Source organism: Lissotriton vulgaris, chromosome 9, assembly GCF_964263255.1.
Source record: "Lissotriton vulgaris chromosome 9, aLisVul1.2, whole genome shotgun sequence".
NCBI classification, from domain to species: Eukaryota; Metazoa; Chordata; class Amphibia; order Caudata; family Salamandridae; genus Lissotriton; species Lissotriton vulgaris.
Window position 1 is genome coordinate 428,946,296 of NC_141697.1, and position 26,309 is coordinate 428,972,604.

At 43.5% G+C, this 26,309-nt stretch overlaps 1 protein-coding gene across 1 annotated transcript in view; it reads right to left on the minus strand.

Annotated features, from left to right (window-relative positions):
- The window catches only part of LOC147690227 (exocyst complex component 3-like), a 378,556-nt gene that overhangs the window by 49,149 nt on the left and 303,098 nt on the right, over positions 1-26,309 (minus strand). Inside the window, exon 9 of the mRNA XM_086936655.1 lies at positions 3,764-3,919. Within this exon, the coding sequence (XP_086792781.1) occupies positions 3,764-3,919 (156 nt within the window). The remainder of the gene's footprint in view (positions 1-3,763; positions 3,920-26,309) is intronic.

Sequence of the window (26,309 nt, forward strand, 5' to 3'; positions counted from 1 at the left end):
CTGCTTTAGGTCCTGGTAGGTGAACCACCTTGGGTTTTTTCTCATTTATTTCCAAGCCTACAAGATCCAAGTATTCAATCAATTTATTTATGGTTCTTTGCAGACCTTTTGGTGTTTGACTCATAACCTCAATGTCGTCTGCGTACTGCAGATACTGAATTGGCTCATTCGCTATACTAGGTGGGTGTCCGTTGGTCAATTGCAGATAGTTGGTTAAATCTGCTAAATATAGGTTAAAAAGACATGGTGATAACACACAGCCTTGTTTTAAGCCGTTGTTTATTTTTATCTTTGCAGATAGCCTGCTTCCATCTCCTAGCTTTATCCTTACCCATGTTTCGCTATATAGTGCCATTATCGTGTTTAACACATCCTGCAGTAGTCCCCATTCTTTTAATTTCCGCCAAAGTCGATCTCGTGGCACTCTATCGAACGCTGATTTCAAATCGACATAACATGTGAGTAGGCTTGTTTTTTTTCCTTATGGCTTTTTCGATTAGTATAGCCATTTTTGCCAGATTAGTTGTGGTGCCCATGCCCTTCCTCAAACCGGTTTGAAGTTTTGGTATTATTCTTTTTTCCTCCATCCACTCCTGTACATGTTGTAAAATGCAGGATGCAAACAATTTTGCCTCAACGTCTATTAAGGCAATGAGCCTGTAGTTCCCGGGTTCCATTCTACTACCATTTTTATAAATTGGATGGAGCAAACTTTCTCTCCAGGAGGCTGGCAGCCTGTTCGCGGAGTGCAATTGGTTAAAAAGGGGAGCAAGATAATTAGCCCAAAACTCTGGGTCTTGCTTGAAGAGGTCATTCGGGAGACCATTTGGCCCTGCTGCCCCAGAGTGCTTCAGCTTTTTTATCAACACCCTTACATTTTTTGTTGTTATTAAATCTTGTGTGACTGTGGGCCCTTCTTTCAGAATCGAATTTCCAGCTGAGGTTGGTTTTTGAATTACATCTACCATTTCGTCAGGTTGTGATAATGCACATCTGTGAGTACATATTTGACCGTTGTTATACAAATTACCTATATGTTTAGTCCAGTTTGGCTCACTTATTCCGGTGTTTTGTAGGGTCTCAGTTTCCTTGGACAGTTTGTTTATTAGACCCCAAAATTCACTGCTGCTTGGTAGTTTGCTTGCCCATAATAATTTCCTCCAGAGGTTTTCCATGTGAACCTTCTTTGCCTCTCTACATCTTTCTTTATATATCTTTCTCATTGTTTTGATCTACTAATTTCCCAATCTGGCCTCTGAGGCAATTACTCTTGCTTCCTTTGCAATTCTTCTATTCTGTTCTCTCAAATGTCCATTAAACCATGGTGCCTTTCTTGTTCTATACAAGGATTTTCCTGCTGAGCCTGCTGGAAATGTGTACAGCAGGAACATACTCAGGCTCTCCTAGTCCTGAAGTAGTGAGTGAATTACTAGTGTCTCTTTATCCCCCACATGAAGTTTCACTGTGTTCATTATGTCTTCTATATTTGTCCCACTCCAATTCAGTTTCCTTTGGTTATACACATTTGGCATCATGGCTAAAAATACTGTGCTCTTTTTTTGCGTCAGATTCACAGACAATACTATTTCTTGGGGAAAGTGATCACTCTCCGGTCGAGGTTTTATGGAAAATGTTTCCACTAAATGGCACCTCTTGGCGTGGTCTGATCCTCGGTGGATGACGGAACATCGCGCCTTGCTTGCCATTAGCTTGCTCCTGTGTAGTTACCACGCGAGACTTGAGGCCCTATGGTACCCTTTACCTTACTTGCCCTTCATGTCTCTCTATATAACACATTCCACGCTTCTTAGCTACATATATCCTTGGCATGCCATTGAGCCTCATATACTTGCCTGATAAATGCTACTTGTTTGTTTACTTCCCCTTTTCCTAGGTCCCGATCAGGAAGCGGTTTCAACTATTGAGTTGTCGTGGTTCACAGTTGTGGGCCTGCCCTGATCCCTCAGAAGGTGACTGCCCCTCTACATTTATCATCTATTATCAATCACATGCACCACACACCACACCACGTTTATTTGGTCCTGATGAAGCACCACGGATCCCGCGTGACCTTAGATGTGCAAAACATGTCGACCTTTTGAATTACCCGGGCACATCACGCCTTGATGGGTAACATTCAACCTACGGGTTTTTTACTCTGACAAGGGTACCGCCACATTAAAACATATTTCTCCTGGTAACCCTTAGTCAGTTTTATATCACTGCAGGCACTTTAACACTCTTTTTAGGACTCACCCCACACACCCGCATGAATCATACGGCAGTTCTCAGAAGATCTCCAACAAAGTGATCCTTTCGGGGGACCCTTAGAGCATTACAGCGCCGGCCCGACGAGGAGCAACCGCCCGATGATCAAGCATGACTTTTTTCAGGATGTGTGAGGGCAACAAGAGGCAAAACTTGTTCTTCCCTCTTACTAGTGGGTTCTAGGCCTAGGATCCTCGTCTTTCTTCTTTCCTTTCCATGGAGTGAGTGACACGCTGCATCACTCCCCAAGAACAGTGTCCTCGTTTTTTGGCCTTATATCAATAAATGGACCACATCACAAGTACAGCGTACACTACCCAGAAGAGAAGAAAATTATGAGGCTCAGTGGGCTGACCTGGAGCAGAAAACGAAACGACCTCCTGCAGGCAACAGACCTCCTCTCTCCCCTCCCCCAAAATCTTCACAGGAATAAATATATTTATTTTAATTGTCTGTGTGGGGCTTGGATGGGTTGTTCTGTCTGCACCTTGGTTTGCCCTGGGACTTGTAGTCCAAGCTGCAGTATATCTAACTTATTCCATTAGTTGTTGGGACATTAGCATACCGGTGTCAGAGTTGGGACTAGATTTCGGCCTCCAGAGTGCCCTGCTGCCAGAATTTATTTGATCTACAATAGATCTGCCACCTTATATGAGGCCCAGCCATGGGTTGGGCCCATGCTTGGGCCAATCCCCTCCAAATTATAAAATACCATCAGGGAGCCTGCTACATTAAAGCAGGGCAGGAGGTTTGTACAGGGTGCAATTCTAAGAGATTGCAGCACAAGGCTATGTGTAAAATGAGTGGGTGTACATGGCACAGAACTACCTTGGAGGTGCAAGACCAGGCCCACCAAGGGCCATGTGGTTGGGCACCAATAGTGCAGTGGGGTTGCATTTAGCCCAGGTGCTTCCCATTCGTACTGGTAAACCCCAATGGTAAGAGAGCAGACCAACTCATAAACCTACTTCAAACATCAAATATTGTATCAAGGCACAATTAAGGGAATGCTTTAAACCGGTGGTACATTAAAAGCTTATTGGTGATTGCTGATCGACTTTTAGGCTAGATTACTGATAATAAAGATAATTGAAATATACAGGAATAAACACAGATCTATTTCTAAGCAATGACTGCAAAAACCCTAAAGGTAATCTATCTCAGCAATTCAGTCCCTGTTCACGTTTTACAAGTTAATATGTGATTACAAAGAGAAAACGATAATGGTGTGTACACGCTTTTCTGTGTGTGTGTGTGTGTGGTGAAGGGAAGGAAGTACATGCAGAAGGACAGAGTGAAAAGATAATGAGTAAGTGGAAGATGATGTTGAAGATATACAGGTTGGGGATTTGAGAACTATGTCCAGAGAAAACGGGAGTAAGTGTAAACTTGCACAAAAGTGTCATTTTACTTTTGTGAGTCAGGCCCACCGGCTAGGTCTTTAAAAAAAGATCTGTAATTACCCTTCTTTGGCCATGCTCCATTCAGAACTTACCAAACGTTTCTGAAAAAGCTTTTGCAGTTGTTTTCCTTCCTTTATAAACACACTGGTGACGTCCTTTTCCTTTGAATATGAGCACTTTCTTGTAGTCATCAGAAACGCTCTCAAGCACTCCATGCAAGCTCTGTGGTGAACAGTCTTTACAAAGCCCTGCAAAACACCAACACTTAGTTACATTATGCTGATGAGGTCCCCTGAAACGGAAAATAATTCTTTGCATGAATGAATGCTTTTTGCAACATTCCAGATGAATGAAACTCGAATAAGAGTGTTGTTGCATCCTTGCTTTTCCACTGCTTGTTTATTTACTCTGCCTTACCTCATTGTGCTGGAGCCTGGAATGTATGATGCGTGTCTGCATCTTACATCCTTGGTTCCAGATTCTTTTTCCAACTGTTTTATTTCCCTGTACCTTTTACTTAATGGATGTGCTGTGCTTCCTTCCATCCAACTTGAAATAAACCTCTATTTTTATATAAAGGAGCCTCTTACTTTTTTACACTGGCGACAAGGGACTCTCCTGTATGTTCTGCCACATTTCCTTGAAGCACAGGAGCAGAAATCATAAGAATCCGCGTTATCAGCCTCAGAAGTCGTTTCAGCTACTTCAGGAGCGAAGCGGAGCATCTACTTTGCATTTTCCTGCTAACCCGGCAAAGCTGCGCAAAGTATTGAAGTTTTTAACTATTTCTTCGTATTTTCCTTTGTTTTTCCTATACAAAAACGGCAGCGGCCCTACGTCAGCAAACCTCTACGCTTGGACCTATCAGCGTCTTCGAGGGCTTGTATTTCCTGATTGGCTATTGAGAATCTCCTCTATGCGTCATCGCACATCATCGCGCGTCACTGCGCATTGATTTGTAGCCATCACGCACCACGCAGGCCTGCCGTGTTTGTTGCCATAGCAACGCTTTCACCGAGTGTGCAACACGAAGGATCACTTCAACTTCTCCAGGCAAATACAATTTCATCGTTTGGCTCTGAGAAACGACAAAGGTACTGTTTTACACGCTCCATTTCATTGCGTGTGAGGTTACTTTATTTATTTATTTAATTAATTTTATTTTAAACATAAACTCGTTATTTATTTCATTTTTCTTAAAAAAGTCTTTTCTGTGACTTATTTATCACTACTTGGCTCCAAATTGCCTCTACCTTACAAGTTTATTTTCTGTGGAAATCTTCCGTGAGAGTTTGTTCTCTTTTATTAGACTGCCATCTGCTGGATATTTTTAGTATTTTTTTATTTTTTTTTATATTATTCTCAGACAGTTATTCTGACTTTGTTCTTCATTCCACTTTCAACATGCAATTTGATCCACCGTCAAAATTTTTACAGTCTAAGGGTGATCCACCCATTCCATGGACAAGATGGAAAGAGGAATCTTTTACATATCTCAAGGCCATGGATGGAGAACGCATGTCTGCGGAGAGAAAGAAGAACATATTTCTACACTGTCTTGGCTCCGAAGGGCAATTAGTTTTTAGAACTTTACCACCTGTAAGATCTGGAGGTGACAGTAGTGTGTATGATGAAGCAGTTGCTAGAATTGAAGGGAGGTTCAAACCTGTTACTAGTGTCGCTCTTAATAGGTTTAAGTTCTATACCAGAATTCAGGATGAAAAAGAATGCTTTGATGATTTCCTTACAGCTCTACGTGCATTGTCGTTACATTGTAATTTTGGTCTTATGACAGATGAAATGATCAGAGATCAGATCATTGTACATGTAAAAAATAAGAAAGTTCAAGAGCAGTTGTGGATTTTGGGTGATCCTAGTTTGGAAATAGCGATTAGTACTGCTAAAGCTCTTGAACAGTCTGAATAATGGATAAAAACATTAGATAAAGCATCTACTGCTTCCACCTCCTCAACTGGTTCCACTTCTTCTAGCGAAGTTAGTGTTGTTAAACCCCAAGAACAAAGATATGTCGTGCCTTCCAACAAGAATGATGGAAAAGCCAGACAATTCTATTGTTTTAGATGTGGAAACCCTGACCACATTGCTTCTTTTCTTCAATGTCCAGCTATTTCTAGACAATGTAATAAGTGTGGACGCTCTGGTCATTTTTCCAATATGTGTAAAACTTCCACAAGATCCTTCCAGGACACAAGAAGATCTTCTTTTCCTTCATCTAAACGTCCTTCTGGTAGAATATCATATGTCAATGATGATGCATGCAATGATCCAGAGATTAAGGAATTTGGTATTGTCATTGCTATACAGGAGTCAATTGACTTATCTCTAGCAGATACTCTTTCCTCTCCTAAAAGTCCTGTTACCATTTTAGGTAAAGTGCTAGAGCTTATGGTGGACTCCTGTTCTCCTTGGACCATATTCACACATGAGTATTGTGTTAAGTCTTTTGGTAATTTAATTGATATTAATTCCTTATCTAAGCCTGACATACGTGGCTACAATTTTGATGGCTCCAAGATCAATATTATTGGCTTTAAGGAAGTCGTGCTTACTATCAAAAATAGTTCTGCTAATGTGAAACTTTACATCGCATGGAAGGGTGTGAATGTCTTGGGGTGGAGGGACCAAGCGAGACTTGGTGTTTCTTTAAATCCTAGACTTAAAGATCCTGTGTTAGTTTTAGCTATATCTGATGGAGATTCCACTGAATCATCTGAATTCACAGAGATTTCTCGTGCCTTTCCTAAAGTGTTTTCTGACAAGTTAGGCAAATTGAATGGGTTTAGCCATAAGATTAAAGTTAAACCTAACTCTGTCCCTGTAAAACAGAAGTTAAGGGGAGTACCTATTAGTATTAGGGACGAACTTAGAGACATGCTTGACAGCATGGTAAAAGATGGTATAATTGAGGAAGTGGAATCGTCCGAATGGGTTTCCCCCATTGTTTTGGCCATTAAACCTGATAAAAGTATTAGGCTATGTATTGATTTAAGGGCACTTAACAAGAGTTTAGTCACAGACTGTCATCCACTCCCTAATATTAACGAAATGCTTTGCATGTTGGATGGGGCTAGTGTGTTTTCAACATTAGACCTGAGATCTGCGTATCACCAGATCGAACTCACTGAAGACTCCAAACAATTTACTGCTTTCATTACCCCTCATGGGTTATTTCAGTTCAAGAGAATGCCATTTGGTCTAGCTTCGGCTGCTTCAGTGTTTCAGAGAGCCATGTACCATATTTTTAAAGACCTGTCATTCGTCAAATGTTTCCAGGACGATATTCTGTTTTTTTCAAAAGATAACAGTGAACATCATACTCACCTTAAAGAAGTCTGTTCTAAGTTAGAGCAATTTGGCTTGACTATAAAAGCCAGCAAATGTAAATTTTTCTGTAAATCAGTAGAATATTTGGGACATACCCTCTCTGGAGATGGGGTGGTACCAAAGAAGAACCTTGTTGACGCAATTATGAATGCACCAGCCCCTGATAGTAAAGAGAAATTACTCTCTTTTGCGGGGTTGTGCGAATATTACAGTAAATTCATTCAAAATTTCGCCAACAAGATGGAACCTTTAAGCGAGTTGACTAGAAGCTCAGCCAAATTTGTCTGGACTGACAGGCAAGATATTGCTTTCAAGCAAATTAAGAGTGAGATTGTTAATGCCCCTACACTCAAATCTTTCTGTATAAGTAAGAAATGTGTCATCACTGTTGATGCCAGTTTGCATGGCATTGGTGCTGTATTGAGTCAAACTGCGGGTAAGGATGAGTGGTGCGTAGCCTTCGCTTCCAGAACTTTATCCTCCACTGAAAGGAGATACTCAGTTATTAAAAAGGAGCTTCTTGCATGCATTTGGGCTGTAGAACACTTTAGAAACTATGTCTGGGGGAACAGGTTTGTTTTGAGAACGGACCACAAACCGTTAGTAGGTATTCTCTCCCCTGGTGGTGGTTGGAACTCGACTGACAGGATTGCTCGTTTGTCCTCACGCCTCCAGGAATATGATTTCGAGATCATGTATGTTCCTGGAAAAAGCAATGTAACGGCAGATTTTTTGTCCAGATTACCATGCAGTATTGATAAGGTTTCCACCATTGACCAGGATGTTGATGTTGTTGCTTCCATTGAGGATTGTATTTCTAAGGAGTTTTTAACATTGTCTGAGGAGGAATGGTTTAGTGAAATGGCTATGGATTCTATTTGTCAACAAATCTTTGGCTTTGTGAAGGACGGATGGCCTAATAATAGATCCGTTCCTTCTGACTTGGCTTCCTTTTCCCAAGTCGCTTCAGAAATTGAAGAATTTGGTGGGTTTCTGTTTAAATCTGGCAAGTTAATTCCCCCTGCTTCTTTACAAGAGAAGATTTTGTTGTTAGCTCACCAAGGCCACATTGGCATGTCATCCATGAAGCGCCTGGTTAGGGAAAACTTTTGGTAGCCTGGCATTGACAAAATGATTGATAGAATGGTAAGGGAATGTTCGCAGTGCATTAGCAGTGACAAAATGCTCCATTTGTCTTCTGCTCCCCTTAAACCCGTGGCTTGGCCCAAATTTTCATGGCAAAAAGTGGCTTTTGACATTTCAGGCCCTTTTAAACAGTTACCTTCTAATGCCCGTTTTGCGCTTGTGTTGGTTGATTGCCATTCGAAATGGCCTGAAGTTAAATTTGTAAATAGTGTTTCCTCTCAGGTTATTTTGCTTTTCTTGAAAGAGACTTTTGCCAGGGAAGGTTTTCCTGAAACTTTTGTTACCGATAACGGTACACAGCTAGTTTCCGCTGAGGTTAAACAGTTCCTTGACTGCTGTAGTATTAAACATCATACTGTGTCCTTGTACGAGCCTAGGGAAAATGGTCAGGTGGAACGTTTTAATCGTGTCCTCAAATATTGTATCTCTGGGATTGGTTCTTCCGACGATTCTTGGTTGGAGGTGATCAGGAAAAGACTTTGGGTCTACCGCATCACGCCACATTCAGTCACTGGTGTGAGTCCTTTCAAACTCTTAAAGGGTAGAGAACCCTCTTCTGCCATTTGCCCCTGGTGGGTTAAAAAACTTAATAGGAATGATCCTAAAGTTGACGTCGAAAGTGTTGCCAAGCATGTTGAAGACAAACAGCAGGGTATGAAACTTGCATATGATTCCAGAATGAATGTTAAACTTCATGATTTTGTTGTTGGTGAGTGGGTGAGGGTAAAGAAACCTGGTTTCTTGATTAAAGGTTTCTCCAAGTTCTTTCCTCCTATTAAAGTAGTCAAGGTGTTTAAAAACTGTGTTGCCACACAAGATGGGAGGGTTTGGAATATTCGCAGGGTTGCTAGATGCCCTGTTTCTTCTGACTCTTTTTCATCACCATCACGAGCACTGGCCAATACGCCCCCTCCTGCACATGTCAATGTTTCCCCTCATGTGCAAGTTAATGTACCTCTCCAGACTCCTGTTCATAAAGATTTGATGTTAGACCCAAGAAAACTCCTAATAGGTATCTGTGTTGATTTTTCTTTATTGGGGTAAGATGTGTTGCATCCTTGCTTTTCCACTGCTTGTTTATTTACTCTGCCTTACCTCATTGTGCTGGAGCCTGGAATGTATGATGCGTGCCTGCATCTTACATCCTTGGTTCCAGATTCTTTTTCCAACTGTTTTATTTCCCTGTACCTTTTACTTAATGGATGTGCTGTGCTTCCTTCCATCCAACTTGAAATAAACCTTTATTTTTATATAAAGGAGACTCTTACTTTTTTACAAGTGTCTAGTTAGTATTTTTTTAAGTCCTACACCACTACAGGAGAAGCCTACTTCTTATACTAAGAGAGCACAGACATATTTGTACTAACAGAAAATAAACATTTCCTGAATATTGCCACTTCAGAAACATTTAAAAGTACGTGAAGTAGAACAAGATTAGTGCTCATTAGTGTGAATTGGTCGTGGTATGGTATGGTGTGGTATAGTATGGTAGGGTATGGCATGTTTTGTGTTGTGTTCTGTTATGTTGCCAGAGATTTCCTTCTCTGGGTTCTCTTGATTCCCATATTGGATGGCATTTTATACTGATGACATTTTAATGTTGATTACTTTTTCTATAAAGTAACATGCTCTTTGCCACCAAAATTGGAAATCAAGCAAAATGGAAGCATCCTACGCAGACAGATGACATACAGCACATTTTAAAGTTCAAATCCTAGGCATTTCTTCAGTACTCATTCATTTAACCAATATTAAATACAAATTAATTCCCGTCTTAGTGATGGATTAGATACATTTTAGTCGTATCAGCTGCACATCAAATTCAGAAAACACATCCAGAAAATGATACAGAATAAGACAGTCAGTGATTGAAGTAGTAGGAATTATGGTATTTGTGGGGTTGGATGATAGCAGAAAGAAAATATACATGGCAATATACTTTACATTTTTTTCAATAATGTCTAAATTGTGCTGATGGCCTAAGTTCATCCATACATCCTGAAAAGGGGACACTGATAGGGTTGTTGGTTAGTATCTTCATTGTTATGTTCTAAGTATTTCACCTGCTTTTACAGGCCATGGTGCTATCCATCTAGGTGGCACAATTGTTCTGCTCGCAGGACCGCCTCACAAAACTCTGGCTCCTCTCAAAACTGTTTGCCATTCTACTCCAAGTGATAATAGCCAATAACTTTGGCAATCTTTCCAAACTCCTGATACACCTATCTTGGTTGCCCCTCAAATCTAGACTCACAAAGGTCTTTGTGTTAGACATAGAGCCAACCACCTCCAAAAGCCATCCAAGTTCCAAGGAAAACTCACCACCACATGAGGAGCATGATCAACAAGTAAAGCTAAATCTCGAAGGAAACTTAACAAACAAGCATTTGCAATGCTATAGGTCTCGCATTAGGAAAGTTTGAGCTATTGGAATTGTAAATGACACATTTTTTATTTATGTGTTGGTTTTGAAAATAGCGAAATTAATAGCTTTGTCATTTACAATGCCAATAATTATAACTTTCGCAAATGTGACACCTATAGCATTTGTAATGTAATATGTGTTGTATTTACATGACTTAGATGTATTGCTATTACACATAACATTGGCATTACATTTTTTTTAATAATTAATGCTTAAATAAAAGTTATTGTAATGTATAATGGCAATAGCTTAAACTTTTGTAAATAACTTTTCTGAAGATTATGTTCAGTGTATTTTATTGTGACGATAATGCAAGAACAGAAGTGAAATATTAACATCTTTTTGTGACATTTGTAATAAAGCTTGAAACATTGTGAGAACATATTTGAACCAGTTGTTGTTGAATGGTTGCACAGATTGATGCTGTGGTGGCGCTGAGTGATGTTGTGGTGGCGACGAGTGATGCTGTGGCGTTCAGTGATGCTGTGGTAGCGCATAGTGATGTTGTGGTGCCCCTGAGTGATGCTGTGGTGGTGCTGAGTGAATCTGTGGTGATGCGATAGATAGAGTGAGTGCGATAGATAGAGTGAGGGAGATAGATAGATAGATAGAGGGAGGGCGATAGATAGATAGAGTGAGGACGATCGATAGATAGATAGAGGGTGATCGATAGATAGAGGGCGATCGATAGATAGATAGAGGGCGATCGATAGATAGATAGAGGGCGAGCGATAGATAGATAGAGGGCAATCAATAGATAGATAGAGGGCAATAGATAGATAGATAGATAGATAGATAGATAGATAGATAGATAGATAGATAGATAGATAGATAGATAGATAGATAGATAGATAGATAGATAGATAGATAGATAGATAGATAGATACATAGATAGATACATAGAGTGATGGCGATAGATAGTAAGTGCGATAGATAGATAGAGTGAGGGCGATAGACAGATAGATAGAGTGAGGGCGATAGATAGAGTGAGTGCGATAGAGAGAGTGAGGGCGATAGATAGATAGAGTGACGGCGATAGATAGAGTGAGGGCGATAGATAGAGTGAGGGCGATAGATAGCTAGATTGATAGAGTGAGGGGCAATAGATAGAGTGAGGGAGATAGATAGATTGATAGAGTGAGGGGAGATAGATAGCTTGAGGGCGATAGATAGATAGATGGATGGATGGATGCCCAAATATGGATTTTTTAAAACTTTTATGCATGCACATTCATGAAAAAGGAACTAATAAAGATCAAAATAAGCAATGTGATAGTAAAATGGTTCAAACTGATTTGTATATAAACATGTTGTTAGTTGTAATATTTTGTTTTTTGAAAAAGTATATTAAACATTAACAAAATCCACAAAATTAGACAATTTACTAGATACCCAAACTCAAGTCTGCCTAAAGTGAAAAAATGGTGAGAAATGCAAAAACTGGTTGTGCGTTTCTTAATTTAAGAATGAAAACTGGTACATGTGCTCAGATATAAATGTATGTTTCTGGAGTTTTTTTTGCAGGGGCAGGTTCCTTGCCCAACCAAGGTCGCCTCAGGAATAAACACTGTAAAAGAATGGAAGACCCTGTTCAGCTTTGTTTAGAGATTCGTGGCCTTTCAAAGCTGCCTTACCGATGCTTGAGATCTCATGTTAGTTGAAAACAAACCCGAGGCCTAACTCGCAATGTCCCCAAACATTTTCAAGGGCATGAGACCGTTACTTTGCTGGGAAGGTTTAGTATTGGCCCTGAATTGTTTGCCTAATCTTTGCAACAGCAGAGATTGAGCAGTGGGAGAAGAGCCTGGGACAAAGATCAGCTGTTAGTTGCAGAAATGCAGTGGGCGCAGACAGTATTAAAAAAAAAAGCAATAAACCTGGGATGCTTGAACGGGACTGTATGGCTTTATTGCACATGTTTTCCAACTGGAATGCATTACACTGATTAAAGTTGCTTAATGAACTAGAAGTATATATATAATAAAAACACATTTGGCGACAAAGATCTGAATTCGTGGCGTTTTTTCTTTCTCTTACTCTGGTGCGGAAAAATAAGTACCGATGGCACTGACAGACGGCCACCAGCTCAAATTAAGCTGTGCCTGCAACCCATACTGTCCTACTGCCCTCTTCACCGCACTCAGGCAAAAGGGGTTGTGGACTATCCAAGTCCCGCAAGTATATTTTTCGGTGTAATGCCACTACCGTTGCAGTGCTCACCGCTGGTATGGGGTGCCACTGAGTGGTGTCTTGGATTGGAGGCTTGTAGCACCCAAACCAAGTATTGCCCAGTGCCAGGTGAAGGGGACTAGCAGCGGAGGCATACTGCTCACAGCAGGGGCACTGCTTAGCTTTACTTTCTTATGAAGTGCATTTCACATACTCATGGTGATGTCAAAGTGAGGCCACGCTCCATATCTGTACCTGCTTTGACTGTCTTTGAGCAGGGCAGAGGGGTGTGTAACGGAGGAACTTTGGATCAAGGGTCCAGGAAAATTGTGAAATAGAAGCTGGAGAGCCGAGGCGCAAGCATCGGGAGGAGGAGGTTAGAGACTATGAGAATTGGTTGAGTGGTAATGATTTTTTTTTTACAGTTTTGTATAGCGCGAATTTGACCCGAAGGTATTGGAGCTCTTTACCTGAGCACCAGTTACATTACACAAGGACACATTCATTTTTGGTAGGCACGGGGAGATGGCGTGATTTGTAAGCGTGAGCGAATTTTGCGGATCTCGCGTTCGCGAATTTTGCGGATTTGCGGATTCGCAATCCGCAAAATCCGCGAATTCCCGCGAATTTGCGGATTTTTTTTTTTTGTGTTCGCCCGTGTTTCTGCAAGTTCACGAGGGTTTTGTACACTTTCGCAAATTGCGAACTTACCTGTCGGGTCGCAAGTTTCGCGAACTTGTTGTTTCTACGTGTCCAGCCTGTTTGGGACACTCTTCTTCATCACTGCCACTCTCTGTCACCACTGCCACTCTCTGACTACTCATGCCACCCCCTGGCCCACCCATGCCACCCTCTGTTTCATCACCACACCCTCTGGTTGTCCAGTGTACATTATTTTCGGCAAAGCAAATCACACCTTCCCTGCCTCAAGTGACCTGAATTAATTTGGGGCTGATTAATGTGTCACAGAATATTTTTTTAGCTGGCACCTGCTTCCTTAGTGCGCCCTGATTAGTGATCTTTTGCACTTGCTAAGTGCTTTCATTGTTGCAAAATTAGTTACAACACCTGCCCTGCCCCAACTGACAATAATGAATTAGGGGCTGATTAATGGATTTTAACTTCCAGCCTGGCTCCTGCTTGTCTCCCTTAACTGTAATTCAGGACCTTTGTGGCATATGTGTAACTATTCTGAGGTTCAGAGCAGGGTCACATAATAGTTTCAACTGGCAACTGAACTCTGGAGGGGCCCCTCAGGAAGCACTACAGGAAATGGCTACTAATGATGAGCCTGAACTTTTGAACCTGGTAAGTAGTTACTTTCAGTTTTGCTAAGATCGTATTTCTGCAATTTTGCACTTATTCGCGGGGCGCGAACTCACGCGAACAGTGCGAGCAGTGCGAGCAAAATCCGCTGCTCGCGGATTTGCGGATTTTGCGGGAGATTCGCAAATCTCGCGGATTGCGGATTTCCCGAAAATCCGCAAAATCCGCGAGCGGAACGGATTTTCCGCCCATGCCTAGTGATTTGCCCATAATCACAGGATTTCAAGCAGACGCAGAGACTACAACACGTTTCCCCAGCTTCAAGTTCGGCAACTCTGGTTGTCGTAATTTGGCCCGGCCGCGTTAGCGATTAGCTGTATTGCCCCAAAAGTGTATATAAACGGGGTCACACCAGTGTTCGGTGTGATACCTCTTGCATTACCGAAGGGTGCTGTTTGAGTGTACCACCACCCCATGGGGTCTTAATAAACTTGTTCTTTGCCTTTTACAGTTTCCGTGCCAACAGTTCTTGAGTGTGAGTGGGTAATCTCTGGAGCGTGTAGGCCTTGGGAACCCCGATTTACTTCAATTGGCGACCACGAAGGGACTCATCGGCGACTCGGATGCCCGAAGGAGAGGTCGTGACGAAGGTTTGGAAACCCGCCATGGGCGCGCGCTGCCACGAGTGACCCGAGTCTTGGCTGCCACGGTGTCTTTTCCTTCCCTTCCGATCTGACCTTCCAGGTGGCGCCGGTCTCCGACTGAGTTTTCGGAGTGTCTGTTTCGCTGAGAAAGTGCCGTTTGGCTGATTTGGCTCACAAGACCTTGGCAGTTGGAATCTGGACATTTGGGAATTTGGGTAAGCTTTGTGATCGGTAAGGTAGTCTTCGGACGCTTACTGAGGTCCTATGATTTGTGTTCGGTAAGGTAGTCTTCGGACGCTTACTGAAATTTTGTGATTTGTGATCGGTAAGGTAGTCCTCGGACGCTTGCCGAAATCCTACGATCTATATCTTTGATTTGAGTTAGCTAACATTGTGAATTTGTGATCTTTGAACTTATATGTGTAGTGCACTTCACATAGGAGAGGTGTGGCTCACTGGTTAGAGGCGGCAGACCCGAGGGCAGAGAACGGCCCGGGACCAGGGTTCGATTCCTGACGCGGCAGGGTCTTGGACCAGGATCAGCGGACTGATAATTCTCGCATCGGTGCCTACTCCGACCGGGGAGCACACTCGGCAACTCTGGGCATTAGCTTGCCTCATCTCCACAACGGCCCCACACAAACGCCGGGGATGCCTGGTTTCACCTTGGAGACCCCCAGGAGGGACTATCTCACAGGGAAAGCCAGGACGGGTTCCCCAGCGGTCTATAGCGCTACGAGGCCTCCGGGTAGCAGTGCGCTTTACAAGACACAACAATTTATTAATTTAATTTATAGGCAGGCATGTAGAGATGTTTCTCTAACTTTGTTTTTTTCCTCTGAGCGGCACAATCGTGTGAAGAACTGTAAGTGCCATTTTGTTTGGTGTCACGCTTTCGTGATACTTTTCGAACATGCCTGTTTTTAGCACACTCCGAGGAATGTGTTGTCTTGGAGAGGGTACCTCGGTTAGGTTAGCGGAAGCACAGCCGGCTCCCCCAGAGGGAACACCAAATAGGGAAATGTATATTAAACTTGGCCTTCCCCCTATTATGTACAGTAAATTATGGCATAAGTACACCAAGGCCGATCCCGAATTACAATGGCCTCTACACGGGTCGTTTGATTTAAGCAAAATACAATTTGTAGAGCAATGTTTGTTTCAGCGCAGGTCTAGACAAAATATGTTTGATTGTGTACGAATGTGGGAGAAAGCGGCGCGTGAGCGAATGAAGCGTGAGGTTGCCTTGGCGGACAAAGAGCAGCGCAAGGCTGCTCGGGATAAGGCTTTACAGCTTGAGGAAAAGGAGGCTCAGGAGAAGAAAGAAAGGGAGGAACGGGAACGCAAATTGCAAATGACTGGTCAATTTCCTATTCGCCGACCACTTTATCCTGTCCTTAATATTGAAATTGATGATTTTTCTTTGTTAGAACGGTCACCGCCTCCGTATGTTTCGCCGACGGCTCCGGCTGCGGATTCAGAGGACGACGGGCAGGATAAGTCGGACAAGAAGGGTATATCCGCTCTCAGGTTTACTACGATAGGTCCGCTCATTTACGTAGTTGGGCTCGTAAAGTGAATAAGCGTTGTGTTACTCAGGAGCAATTGTTAACAGAAAAGAGAGGGTGGTCGGATCTTGAATTGATGTATTTTTTGTCCAGTCTGGCGGATGAAGTTGTAGGCGCATATCGTGACCTTTCTGATGTGTTAGAACCCAAAGCGTTGTCAGTGTATCGTGAAAATTTGGCTAAAGGTGATTTTGATCTTTCAGATGTTGACGATCTGTTCGAGCAGTTGATCAAGCTGCGGGATGAGACAACCCGATTGAGGGAGGAACGGAAAAGGAGGCAAAAGGAGTCCGAATTGGAGACTAACGGGCGGGCTAAAGAGTGTTCTCTCCGTGGTTCAGATAAGAGTTCTGCGTTGCATGTTATGCCTATGCGTGAAGCTGCGCCTTTGTATGTCCCACCAAAAGGGGAAGGTACGGATGATGATAAATTGTCGAAGGATGCGAAAGGGTATTTTGTGTATAATTGGGTATATACGCCGTGGAATAGAGCAGATGTCATGGCATTGAAAAATTCTTTACCTGATCTTCGGAAGAATCCGGCGGCATTCTATGAGGGGGTGGAGGGGGCTATATCGTCTTGTGTGATGACTCTTGTGGATATAGATTTGTTTTTTGGGCTAATTTTACCACCTGATATGTGGAGGCAAATTCGTAAAAATAATGATGAAACAATTCTGGGGGGGACATGGAAAGAAATAAATGCTGCAGATTTAGATAGAGAACCAGCATGTAAGCCTTGTCAGCTAATTTTAGACCTTCCGGCAGCTATTTTGAATAAATTGAAAACACTAGTTCCCTCCAAAAAGATTGATTGGACTATGTTAATGTCGTGCAAGCAGAAACCTGATGAAACGGTTTCAGATTTCTTTACACGCTTCGAGGAGGCATTTCATGATTATAGTGGTCAATCTTTAACTGACGATACGGGTCGGCATTTGTTTGTAGATAAGTATGTGGCTAATCTCCTACCAGAGATTGCAAAGCGATTGAAGTCGAGTGAAAGTTCCTGGGCCACGGCGACCCCTGCGTCCTTGTTAACTATGGCTCAGTATTATGAGCGCCAGGAAGTGGAGGCTAAAGAAAGTGTGGAGAAAAAAGCGAAGGAATTGAAAACGAAGGTGATGTTGGCGCAGGTTCGGGGAACACAGGGTAGAGGGAATGATAGAGGTAGACGAGGTGGAGGAAACGCATCGTATGGTCGTACGGATATTACGGAGGATCAGTGTGCTTATTGTAAGGAGTTTGGGCATTGGGCCGAAGATTGTCCGGTACTTCGCGAACAGCGTAGTCAGCGTGGTCGAGGAAGTGGAAGGTCAAGAGGAGGTTATACTGGAGTGAGAGGTGGTGGAGGTGATCGTAGACAGGTTGAGGAGAGGGGCCGTGGCCAGGACGAACGAAATACGTTTGATAGACGGAATCAATACCAGATTTCGGAAGGAGAGAATGTGGAACACCAGGATTATGTGCATGCATAGGATTGCGTAGGATGGGGTAAGGAATCAGTTGAAGTGCCGGTAGATCAGCAAGGTCCATATGTAACAGCGGGCATTCTGGGTTCTACTGATCAATTTCTAGTCGACACAGGAGCTACTCGTAGCGCTTTGTCGAAAAACTTGGTTCCGAGGGCTCCCCTGTCTGGCGAAATGATTACGTGTGTAGGGTTTGATGGCACGCCCTCCCCCAGCCCATTGTCCAAGCCCCTTGCACTATGCATTGATAAATACTTTAGTTTTGGCCAATTTCTGTTATCACCCCATACCCCAGACAATATCCTGGGCATTGATTTGCTTAAATATTTTCGAGCGACAATACGTTGTGCTCCAGAGGGAGTGCGGGTTATCTTGAATGACAATTACCCTGACCCTGATAGATTTTATGCTATTTTAGACATTCCAGCTTTGGCCTCTCTACCGCACACGTTGTGGGCGACCTCCGATACGGATGTGGGAGAGATGCGTATTCCACCAATACACATTACTGTTAAGGAAGGGGCCCCTCTACCACGAGTGCCACAGTATAAGATTTCGAGAGAAGGTGAAATTGCATTGACACACATTGTTCAGGATTTGATTTCTGCAGGAGTTGTGGAGGAGGTCCCTTATAATGTTTGTAACAGCCCTATTCTCCCGATCCTTAAGAGAGACACTGACGGCAAGATCTATCGATTTATTATTGATTTGCGAGAGATTAATAAAATTGTCATTCCCCAATACCCGGTGGTGTCTGATATTACGACCTTGCTTACCTTGGTTCCACCGACAGCCACCACCTTTAGTGTCATTGACTTAAAGAATGCGTTCTTCTCCATCCCTGTTCATCCTGATAGCAGATATCTGTTCGGTTTTACACTCAATAATAAATCGTATAGATTTTGTCGTGTTCCCCAAGGTTATACTGAAAGTCCTAGCATCTACAGCCAGGCTTTGAAAAGGCAGCTAGATTCTTTTAAATTACAGTCTGGCGTCGCGCTCATCCAGTACGTGGATGACCTTCTGCTTGCAGCTGACTCCTATGCACAATGTGAACAGAGTACACTTGCGTTGCTTTCCTTTTTGGCACAAAACAATCACAAGGTTTCCAAGAAAAAGCTTCAATACTGTAGACCCCAGGTGACCTACCTCGGTCATCTGTTGTCTAAGGAGGGGCGTGCATTAACATCTGATCGAATTCAAGCAATTTTAGACACACCAGTCCCCCGCACGCAGAGAGATGTACGTGCCTTCATAGGGTTGACGTCCTTCTGTAGACAATGGATCATGGGTTTTTCACATATCATAAAACCTCTGCTAGCATTACTGTCCAAAGCTACACCAATGCCCCTTGAGTGGACAGAGGAATGTCAGAAGGCTTTTGAGCAGTTGAGACAGGCCCTTTGTTCCGCACCCGTGTTAGGTACACCAGACTACACAAAACTTTTCACATTGTACGTGCACGAGAATGATGGGTGCGCGTTGTCAGTGTTAGTGCAATTACACGGGGATAAGCAGAGACCATGTGCATACTTCTCTGCCATTTTGGATCCTGTAGCTCGAGGGTTGCCTGGGTGTTTCCGAGCGGTAGCAGCAACAGCGGTGGCCATACGACAGAGTGAGGGAATAGTGTTATCACACAAATTGTTGGTGTTAGTTCCTCACGCAGTAGATGCTCTGCTAAATCAAACAAAGACCCAATACCTTACGAGTGCACGGCTAACAGGATATGAGCTGACACTCTTGGCGCCACATATTACACTGAAAAGATGCGCTACTTTGAACCCTGCCACTTTATTGCCCTATCCGGCCGAGGAGGGTCAGGAAGAAAAACATCATGATTGTGTTTTCCTGACCGAGGAACAGACAAAGGGTCGTGTCGACTTACAGGATGTGCCACTTCCAGAGGTGGATGGGGAACTGTGGGTTGATGGATCGTGTCTAAGGCTGCCAGATGGTACGACTTCCGCAGCATATGCGATCACGACGCTTAAGACAGTGGTAGAAACAGCTAGGATACCACAAAAGTCGGCTCAGGCAGCAGAGTTGATAGCCTTAACAAGAGCGTGTGAATTGAGTGCCGGATTATGTGTGAACATATACACGGACAGCCGGTATGCCTTCGGAGTGGCCCATGACTTCGGGCTACTTTGGAGGGAACGTGGGTTCCTGACATCACACGGAGAGCACATTATGCACGGAGAGCTAGTGCGTGATCTCCTGAATGCGTTGCTTGGCCCTAAGAAAGTAGCGATAGTAAAGTGCAGTGCCCATAAAAAGATTACGGACAAAGTGGGCCAAGGAAATGCCTTTGCAGACAGCATAGCAAGACAAACGGCTATGTCCCGAACTAGCTCCCCCATGTACGTGGTACAATCACAGGCTGAGCGATGGAGTGATGCTAGAGCAGAAATACAGGATATTCAAAAATCAGCCACTGAATCTGAACTCGCGGCTTGGGCAGCAGATGGGGTACTAGATGACGAGGGTTGTTGGAGAAGCAAAGACATGGAGAAGTGGAAATTGCCTGCGGCTTACTTACAGGCGATGGTCCAGATGACACATGGACTGGCTCATGTCGGGGCTCTTGCAATCACTCGGCTTTTAACACGAGTTTGGGAACACCCCGAGATTGCTAATACCGCAAAGAGAGTAGTGCAGACCTGCCTGGTATGTTTGCAACACAATCCTGGGAAGGGGACCCATACTCCGAAAGGAGGGTTCGTTCCACCTTCAGCACCATTTGAGGTGCTTCAAATGGACTACATCCAACTCGAGCGCTGCAATAACCTGAAGTACGTCCTAGTGGTGGTATGTGCTTTTAGCAAATGGGTTGAGGCCTACCCCACGAAAGACAATACGGCTTTGACAACAGCTAAGGTGTTGCTTAAGGAATTCTTTCCTCGCTTTGGAGTTTGTAAATTTTTGTGGAGCGATAATGGGCCCCATTTTGTTGGAAAGATCGTGGAATATGTACTGAAGGGGTTAGGGATTCAGCAGAAGTTCCACGCTGTGTTCCACCCTCAGTCAGCAGGTTTGGTCGAGCGGTACAATGCTACGTTAAAGCTTAAGCTGGCTAAAATAGTGGCGTCTACATCGTTGAAGTGGCCAGACGCTTTGCCGTTAGCACTACTCTCTCTTAGATCAGTACCCCATTCACGAACTGGCCTTACGCCCTATGAGGTGGTGTTTGGCCGCCCTATGAATATCTGGGGGGTGCCCAAGCCGCGATTAATACATGATGTGCCTTGTGTTATGATGAATGATTATTTGGCACGATTAACAAATGATTTGCTCTCTATTCATCAACAGGTTCGAGAAGCGCTCCCTGACAACTCTTCTGGAGAGGGCCATGATCTTCGTCCTGGAGATCATGTCATGATACGCTCGTTTGAGAGAGCAAGCAGTCTGGAGCCCAGGTGGAAGGGCCCCGAGCAGGTCCTCCTTGCGACCCGCACCGCAGTACGAGTGACAAACAGGAAGCGGTGGGTGCATTCGACACATTGTCGCCGTGTCTCTCCGGATCTGGTGACTCCTGCTGTGTTGACTGATTATAAGGAGATCTTGGAGAAAGAAAAGAGCCCAGCTGTGACGTCGGCCGAAGTTGAGGGAGCCTTCCCGGACCAATCTGCTACCGGAAGAGAGCGCTACAACCTGCGTCCACGATAAGAAGATTTTTTGCCTTTTTAATGACTGGTTGGTTACCGCTCCAGGTTTGTGAAACGGAAACCGGGAATTCCAAGGTGGGGGATCAGTTCTGCCAGAGTAGCGACACCCGTCTTGGCCCGGAGAAGAAAACAACGGCTACCTCGGAGTTCAGCACCGTATTTTTTTTCCTTTTTTTAGGTATACACGCACGTGTATCTGAGACTTTGCACGAACATTCTTGAACTATGGCATCAAGGGCATCACGTGATAAGAAAATATTGGGTGCCTTTCTCTTTGTTTTGACTATTGTGGTGATAGCTGCTATAGCCTGGGTAGTCGAACTTGTGGTGCCTGTACGTGAACATTTGCTGCCGACTACCCCGGCACCGTCTGAACATTTTCATTTTACGCTGCCCTTTCATGAAGAGCGCCACCGCCAAACGTACTTAAATAACAGCTTCATTCAGATTCTTCACCATACACATAACATGACTAATACCTCAAATTGCTGGGTGTGTGGGATGTTGCCAGGGCACCAGAAGAGAGGGGGCACCCCACTTATTCCACTCCCGTTTTCACATAATGGGTCATGTAACGCTTGGTACACCCTCCTTTTTACTTTGAGATGGCCAACGAAAGGGGGGGTGCTTTTCCGTTTGAATAAAGTATGTTCCCATGACAAGGATGGGTTTCCCCGGGCTGAGGGAACTCGTTTCGAATGGGAAGAGTACAGGCCTGATAATGTGTCTGCCCCACGTGTATACAGCAATCAGCGGAACATCAATGTCTCTAGTGCCCATGTTATAAATGTCATTGCTACAAAAGCCGATTTATGCATTAGGAACAAGGGCTCGATTGCAGTGGGGAAAAGCGAATGTAATACCACACTTACGTTTGATAGTCCGAATGGCATTTCATTTGTTGCATCACGCAATACATATTTTATCTGTGGGACAAAAGGCTATCATCAGCTCCCATTGGGGTGGTTGGGCACGTGCTACGTATCGTTTGTGTTACCTCTTGTGTTCATTGCCCCTCCCATGTATCACAATGATTATACTTTGTATCACGATTTCGTTTTGAATAGGGTTAAACGAACTGTTGTCCTGGAGGACATTGACCAAACAGACACTGCACTGCAACAGTATGTGGACTTTAATCTGGGACTATTCTCCTTTGTGGGGGCTGCACTGAACAGCCGGAAAATCAGACGACTGACACGTGTTGTCGAGGCTGTTGCGAATGACACTGCTATTGCCCTGGGGAATATTACCGAGGAACTACAGATTTCCAGGATTGTCACCCTCCAAAACAGGATGGTGTTGGATGTTGTTTTGGCTGATCGTGGGGGGGCATGTAGAATTATCGGAAGCAGCTGTTGTGTCTATATCCCGGACAATTCTCCATCCGTGTATGATGCTATCTCCAAGCTTCATAAAATTGCAGCTGAAATACACCCGGACAATGGAACTTGGACACTTTCGGGATGGTTCTGGTCCATGCTTGCAACTTGGGGCTGGAAACTGTTGACGATACTTTGTATACTTGTGGGAGCCATGTTTTTCATATGTCTGTGTATCCAATGTGGCCCAGCTTTATGTTCAATGTGTTTATCAGCTTGCATACCATCAAGACGAGCTCTTGCCCATGACAAAATGATGCTGCACAAAGAGGTAACACAAATCATGTTAATAGACATCGAGGACGAACATCCTGATTATGTTCACTATGAGGTAGATTCAGCTAAACGCTAAAAGGGTCGTCTGTCGTAATTTGGCCCGGCCGCGTTAGCGATTAGCTGAACCTACACGTTGTCCTCCTTAACTTGGCTATATACGAAAACGCCATTTTGAATGTTGCAGCGGCCATCTTAGATCATGAGCGGCCTCGTGGCCAGCATGCCCTTTAGTCCGTTGTCCGTACCATTGACCATTCCAATCTGCCCAGCAACAGGCTATTTTTAGTACTGGTCATCTTGCACATGCGCAGTTCCCACTGACCCGTAAACCTTCAGGAATGTGCACCAAACTGACCAGCGGAGTTGTGCCCCCTCCAATGAGCTGGCAGTATTCCAAAACATGACCATATATGTCCATGAAATGTGCCTTAACTTGTGCCGCCTATCTTTTATTGCCCCAAAAGTGTATATAAACGGGGTCACACCGGTGTTCGGTGTGATACCTCTTGCATTACCGAAGGGTGCTGTTTGAGTGTACCACCACCCCATGGGGTCTTAATAAACTTGTTCTTTGCCTTTTACAGTTTCCGTGCCAACAGTTCTTGAGTGTGAGTGGGTAATCTCTGGAGCGTGTAGGCCTTGGGAACCCCGATTTACTTCATGGTGGGAGAATAGGGTTTAGGTACCAACTGAAGAATAGTAAGTGGAGTAGAACACCCAAGTATATATATATATATATATATATATATATATATATATATATATATATATATATATATATATATATATATATATATATATATATATATATATATATATATATATATATAAATATATGTATATATATATGACGCTCAAGGCTCTTCTTAACTCACAAGAAAGAGGCAGCGCTCGTAAACTGAGAGATATCACAGTGATTTTAATTTCGGGAAAAGAAAGCACAGACGCGTTTCTGCGTAAGCCTTCGTCAGTGTGTCAAGTGACTTACAAACAGCGTGTTAAATAAAGTTGATAACAATCACTGACAGTAACATAGGACTTCACCCCTTTGCACCACTACGGGCGTCATATTAGAATGGTGTTTTATCCATTACAAGGGTATAATTCATATCAAATCCGTAAATTATAACGTTTCAATAAAGCCGTGGATCGGCTAGTGTCCTATGTACAAATTGTCAAAACATGATTAACAAGCTAATACAGAAAAAAGGAAATAACAATGCAGTTCATCAGAAAGGATATGTCGTGACATGTATCATAAATTTTCGAGATTATAGAGATTATCCGGAATTTCAAGAGTTCTCAGAATTCATCAAGATTATCCACAGATAACATCATTTCTTGTCCATGATGGAGGTAATTTCTAAGCATAATCACTTTTCCTTGATTCCAGATTCTATCTACATATACATATTTACATGTCCTGAACCCCGCAATCACTACATAAGTGATAAATGTAGTGCAGGGGGAGGGAGGATGGGGGGGTGGGGATGGGAAAGGGGGTGGGAAAGGGAAAGAAAAGGGGGGTAAGTAAGTGAATGCCCTTAATAATTCCCAAACTAAGTGAAAAGAAATACAGTATTCATAAATGGCAATCATACAATTGATGGTTCTTAAGAGACAGCATTAGAACAGATCATCCTAAGAGAATCTATAATAGTTACGATATCATTTGCCTAGATGGTATGACAATTCCTCTCCACTATTAAGTCCTCTCGGGTATTTTGTAGAGAGATCTAGAATGTATCTCGATTCCAACCTACGGAGTCTCCTTAGCCGATCACCTCCTCTTACATTGGGTGGGACAATGTCCAACCCAAAGAATTGGAGTTTGGTACGATATTTACCATGTTCTTCGGCGAAGTGCCGGGCAACCGGATATGCGATGTCTACTTTCTCGATTGCCCGGAGATGTTTCAGGATCCTCAGTTTGAGTTGCTTAATTGTACTGCCAATGTAGCGTAAGCCACACGGGCAGATCAAGCAGTAAACTACAAACTGGGAACTGCATGTTATAAACTGCTTGATGGGCACTAGGTTGCCAGTATCAGGTATACTGTACGACAGCACTCTTCTGCTGCCCGTACAGGCCTTGCAGTGCCCACAAGGAAAGAACCCCGATAGTTGTTTCAAGGTGTTTGTTTTAGGAGTTGGTTTCTCCAGATGGCTGGAGACCAACATATCGCCTAATGATCTAGCTCTACTGAACGTAATTAAAGGATGAGCCGGTAGGTCCTCCTTAAGTATGCTGTCAGTCTTCAGTATGTGCCAGTTCTTATTAAGCATAGTTCTTAAATCCTTAGCACCCGATGAATACGGGGTGCTAAGTCTGAATTTCCCTTTATTTTTGTTGGCTTTTTTGTCTCTGCCCACTGTTAGATTGTCTGTAATCAAGAGTGATGTCCTTTGTACCTTTTTAACCTTCTTAAGTGTGTTCTTCAGTAGTGTATCACCATAACCCCTAATGGAAAATCTCGCTAGACATTCTGAGGCAGCCGCCTCAAAATCAGAGTCTTTTGAGCAGTTCCTCCAGAGCCTTAGTAATTCTCCGTAGGGAATGCTGTTTTTTAGCTGGGGAGGGTGACTGCTGCTGGCAAAGAGTGTTGAATTGCCAGCAGTTTCTTTTCTGTACAAGGTTGTATGGAGGTGGTTCCCCTCAACGTACACTCTCAGATCCAAGTAGTCCACTGCCACCGGACTAACCGAACCCGAGAAGTGCAGGTTGAGGTCATTGATGTTAAGAACTCTAATGAACTCCTCCCCTGTTTTTATCCCACCGTTCCAGACGATAAACAAATCGTCAATGTAACGATGCCAGCATATCACATTCCCTGTGTCTAAGCCCACTGTGCAGCTCCTGGCCACCCGCTCCTCCCACCAGCCAACGAACAAGTTCGCATAGCTGGGGGCGAAGCAGGTGCCCATCGCCGTCCCTGATGTTTGGATATATAACTGATCCTCGAAGAGGAAGATATTGTGAGTTAGACAAAACTCTATGAACTCAATGATCATTTCATTATGTCTAGCGAATCTCATCTGGCGTTGTCCCAAAGAATACTTGACGGCCTCTAGGCCTTGCCTATGATCTATACATGTGTATAGGCTGGTAATGTCTAAAACCATCAGCAGATAACCAGGGCTCCATGTTAACTCCTGGATTTTGGTCAGAAAGTCTTTGGTGTCCCGTATGTAAGATTTTAATTTTACCACCAAAGGGAACAGGATGTTGTCCACAAAACGTGACATGTTCTCTGTTAGACTGCCGATGGAGGAAATTA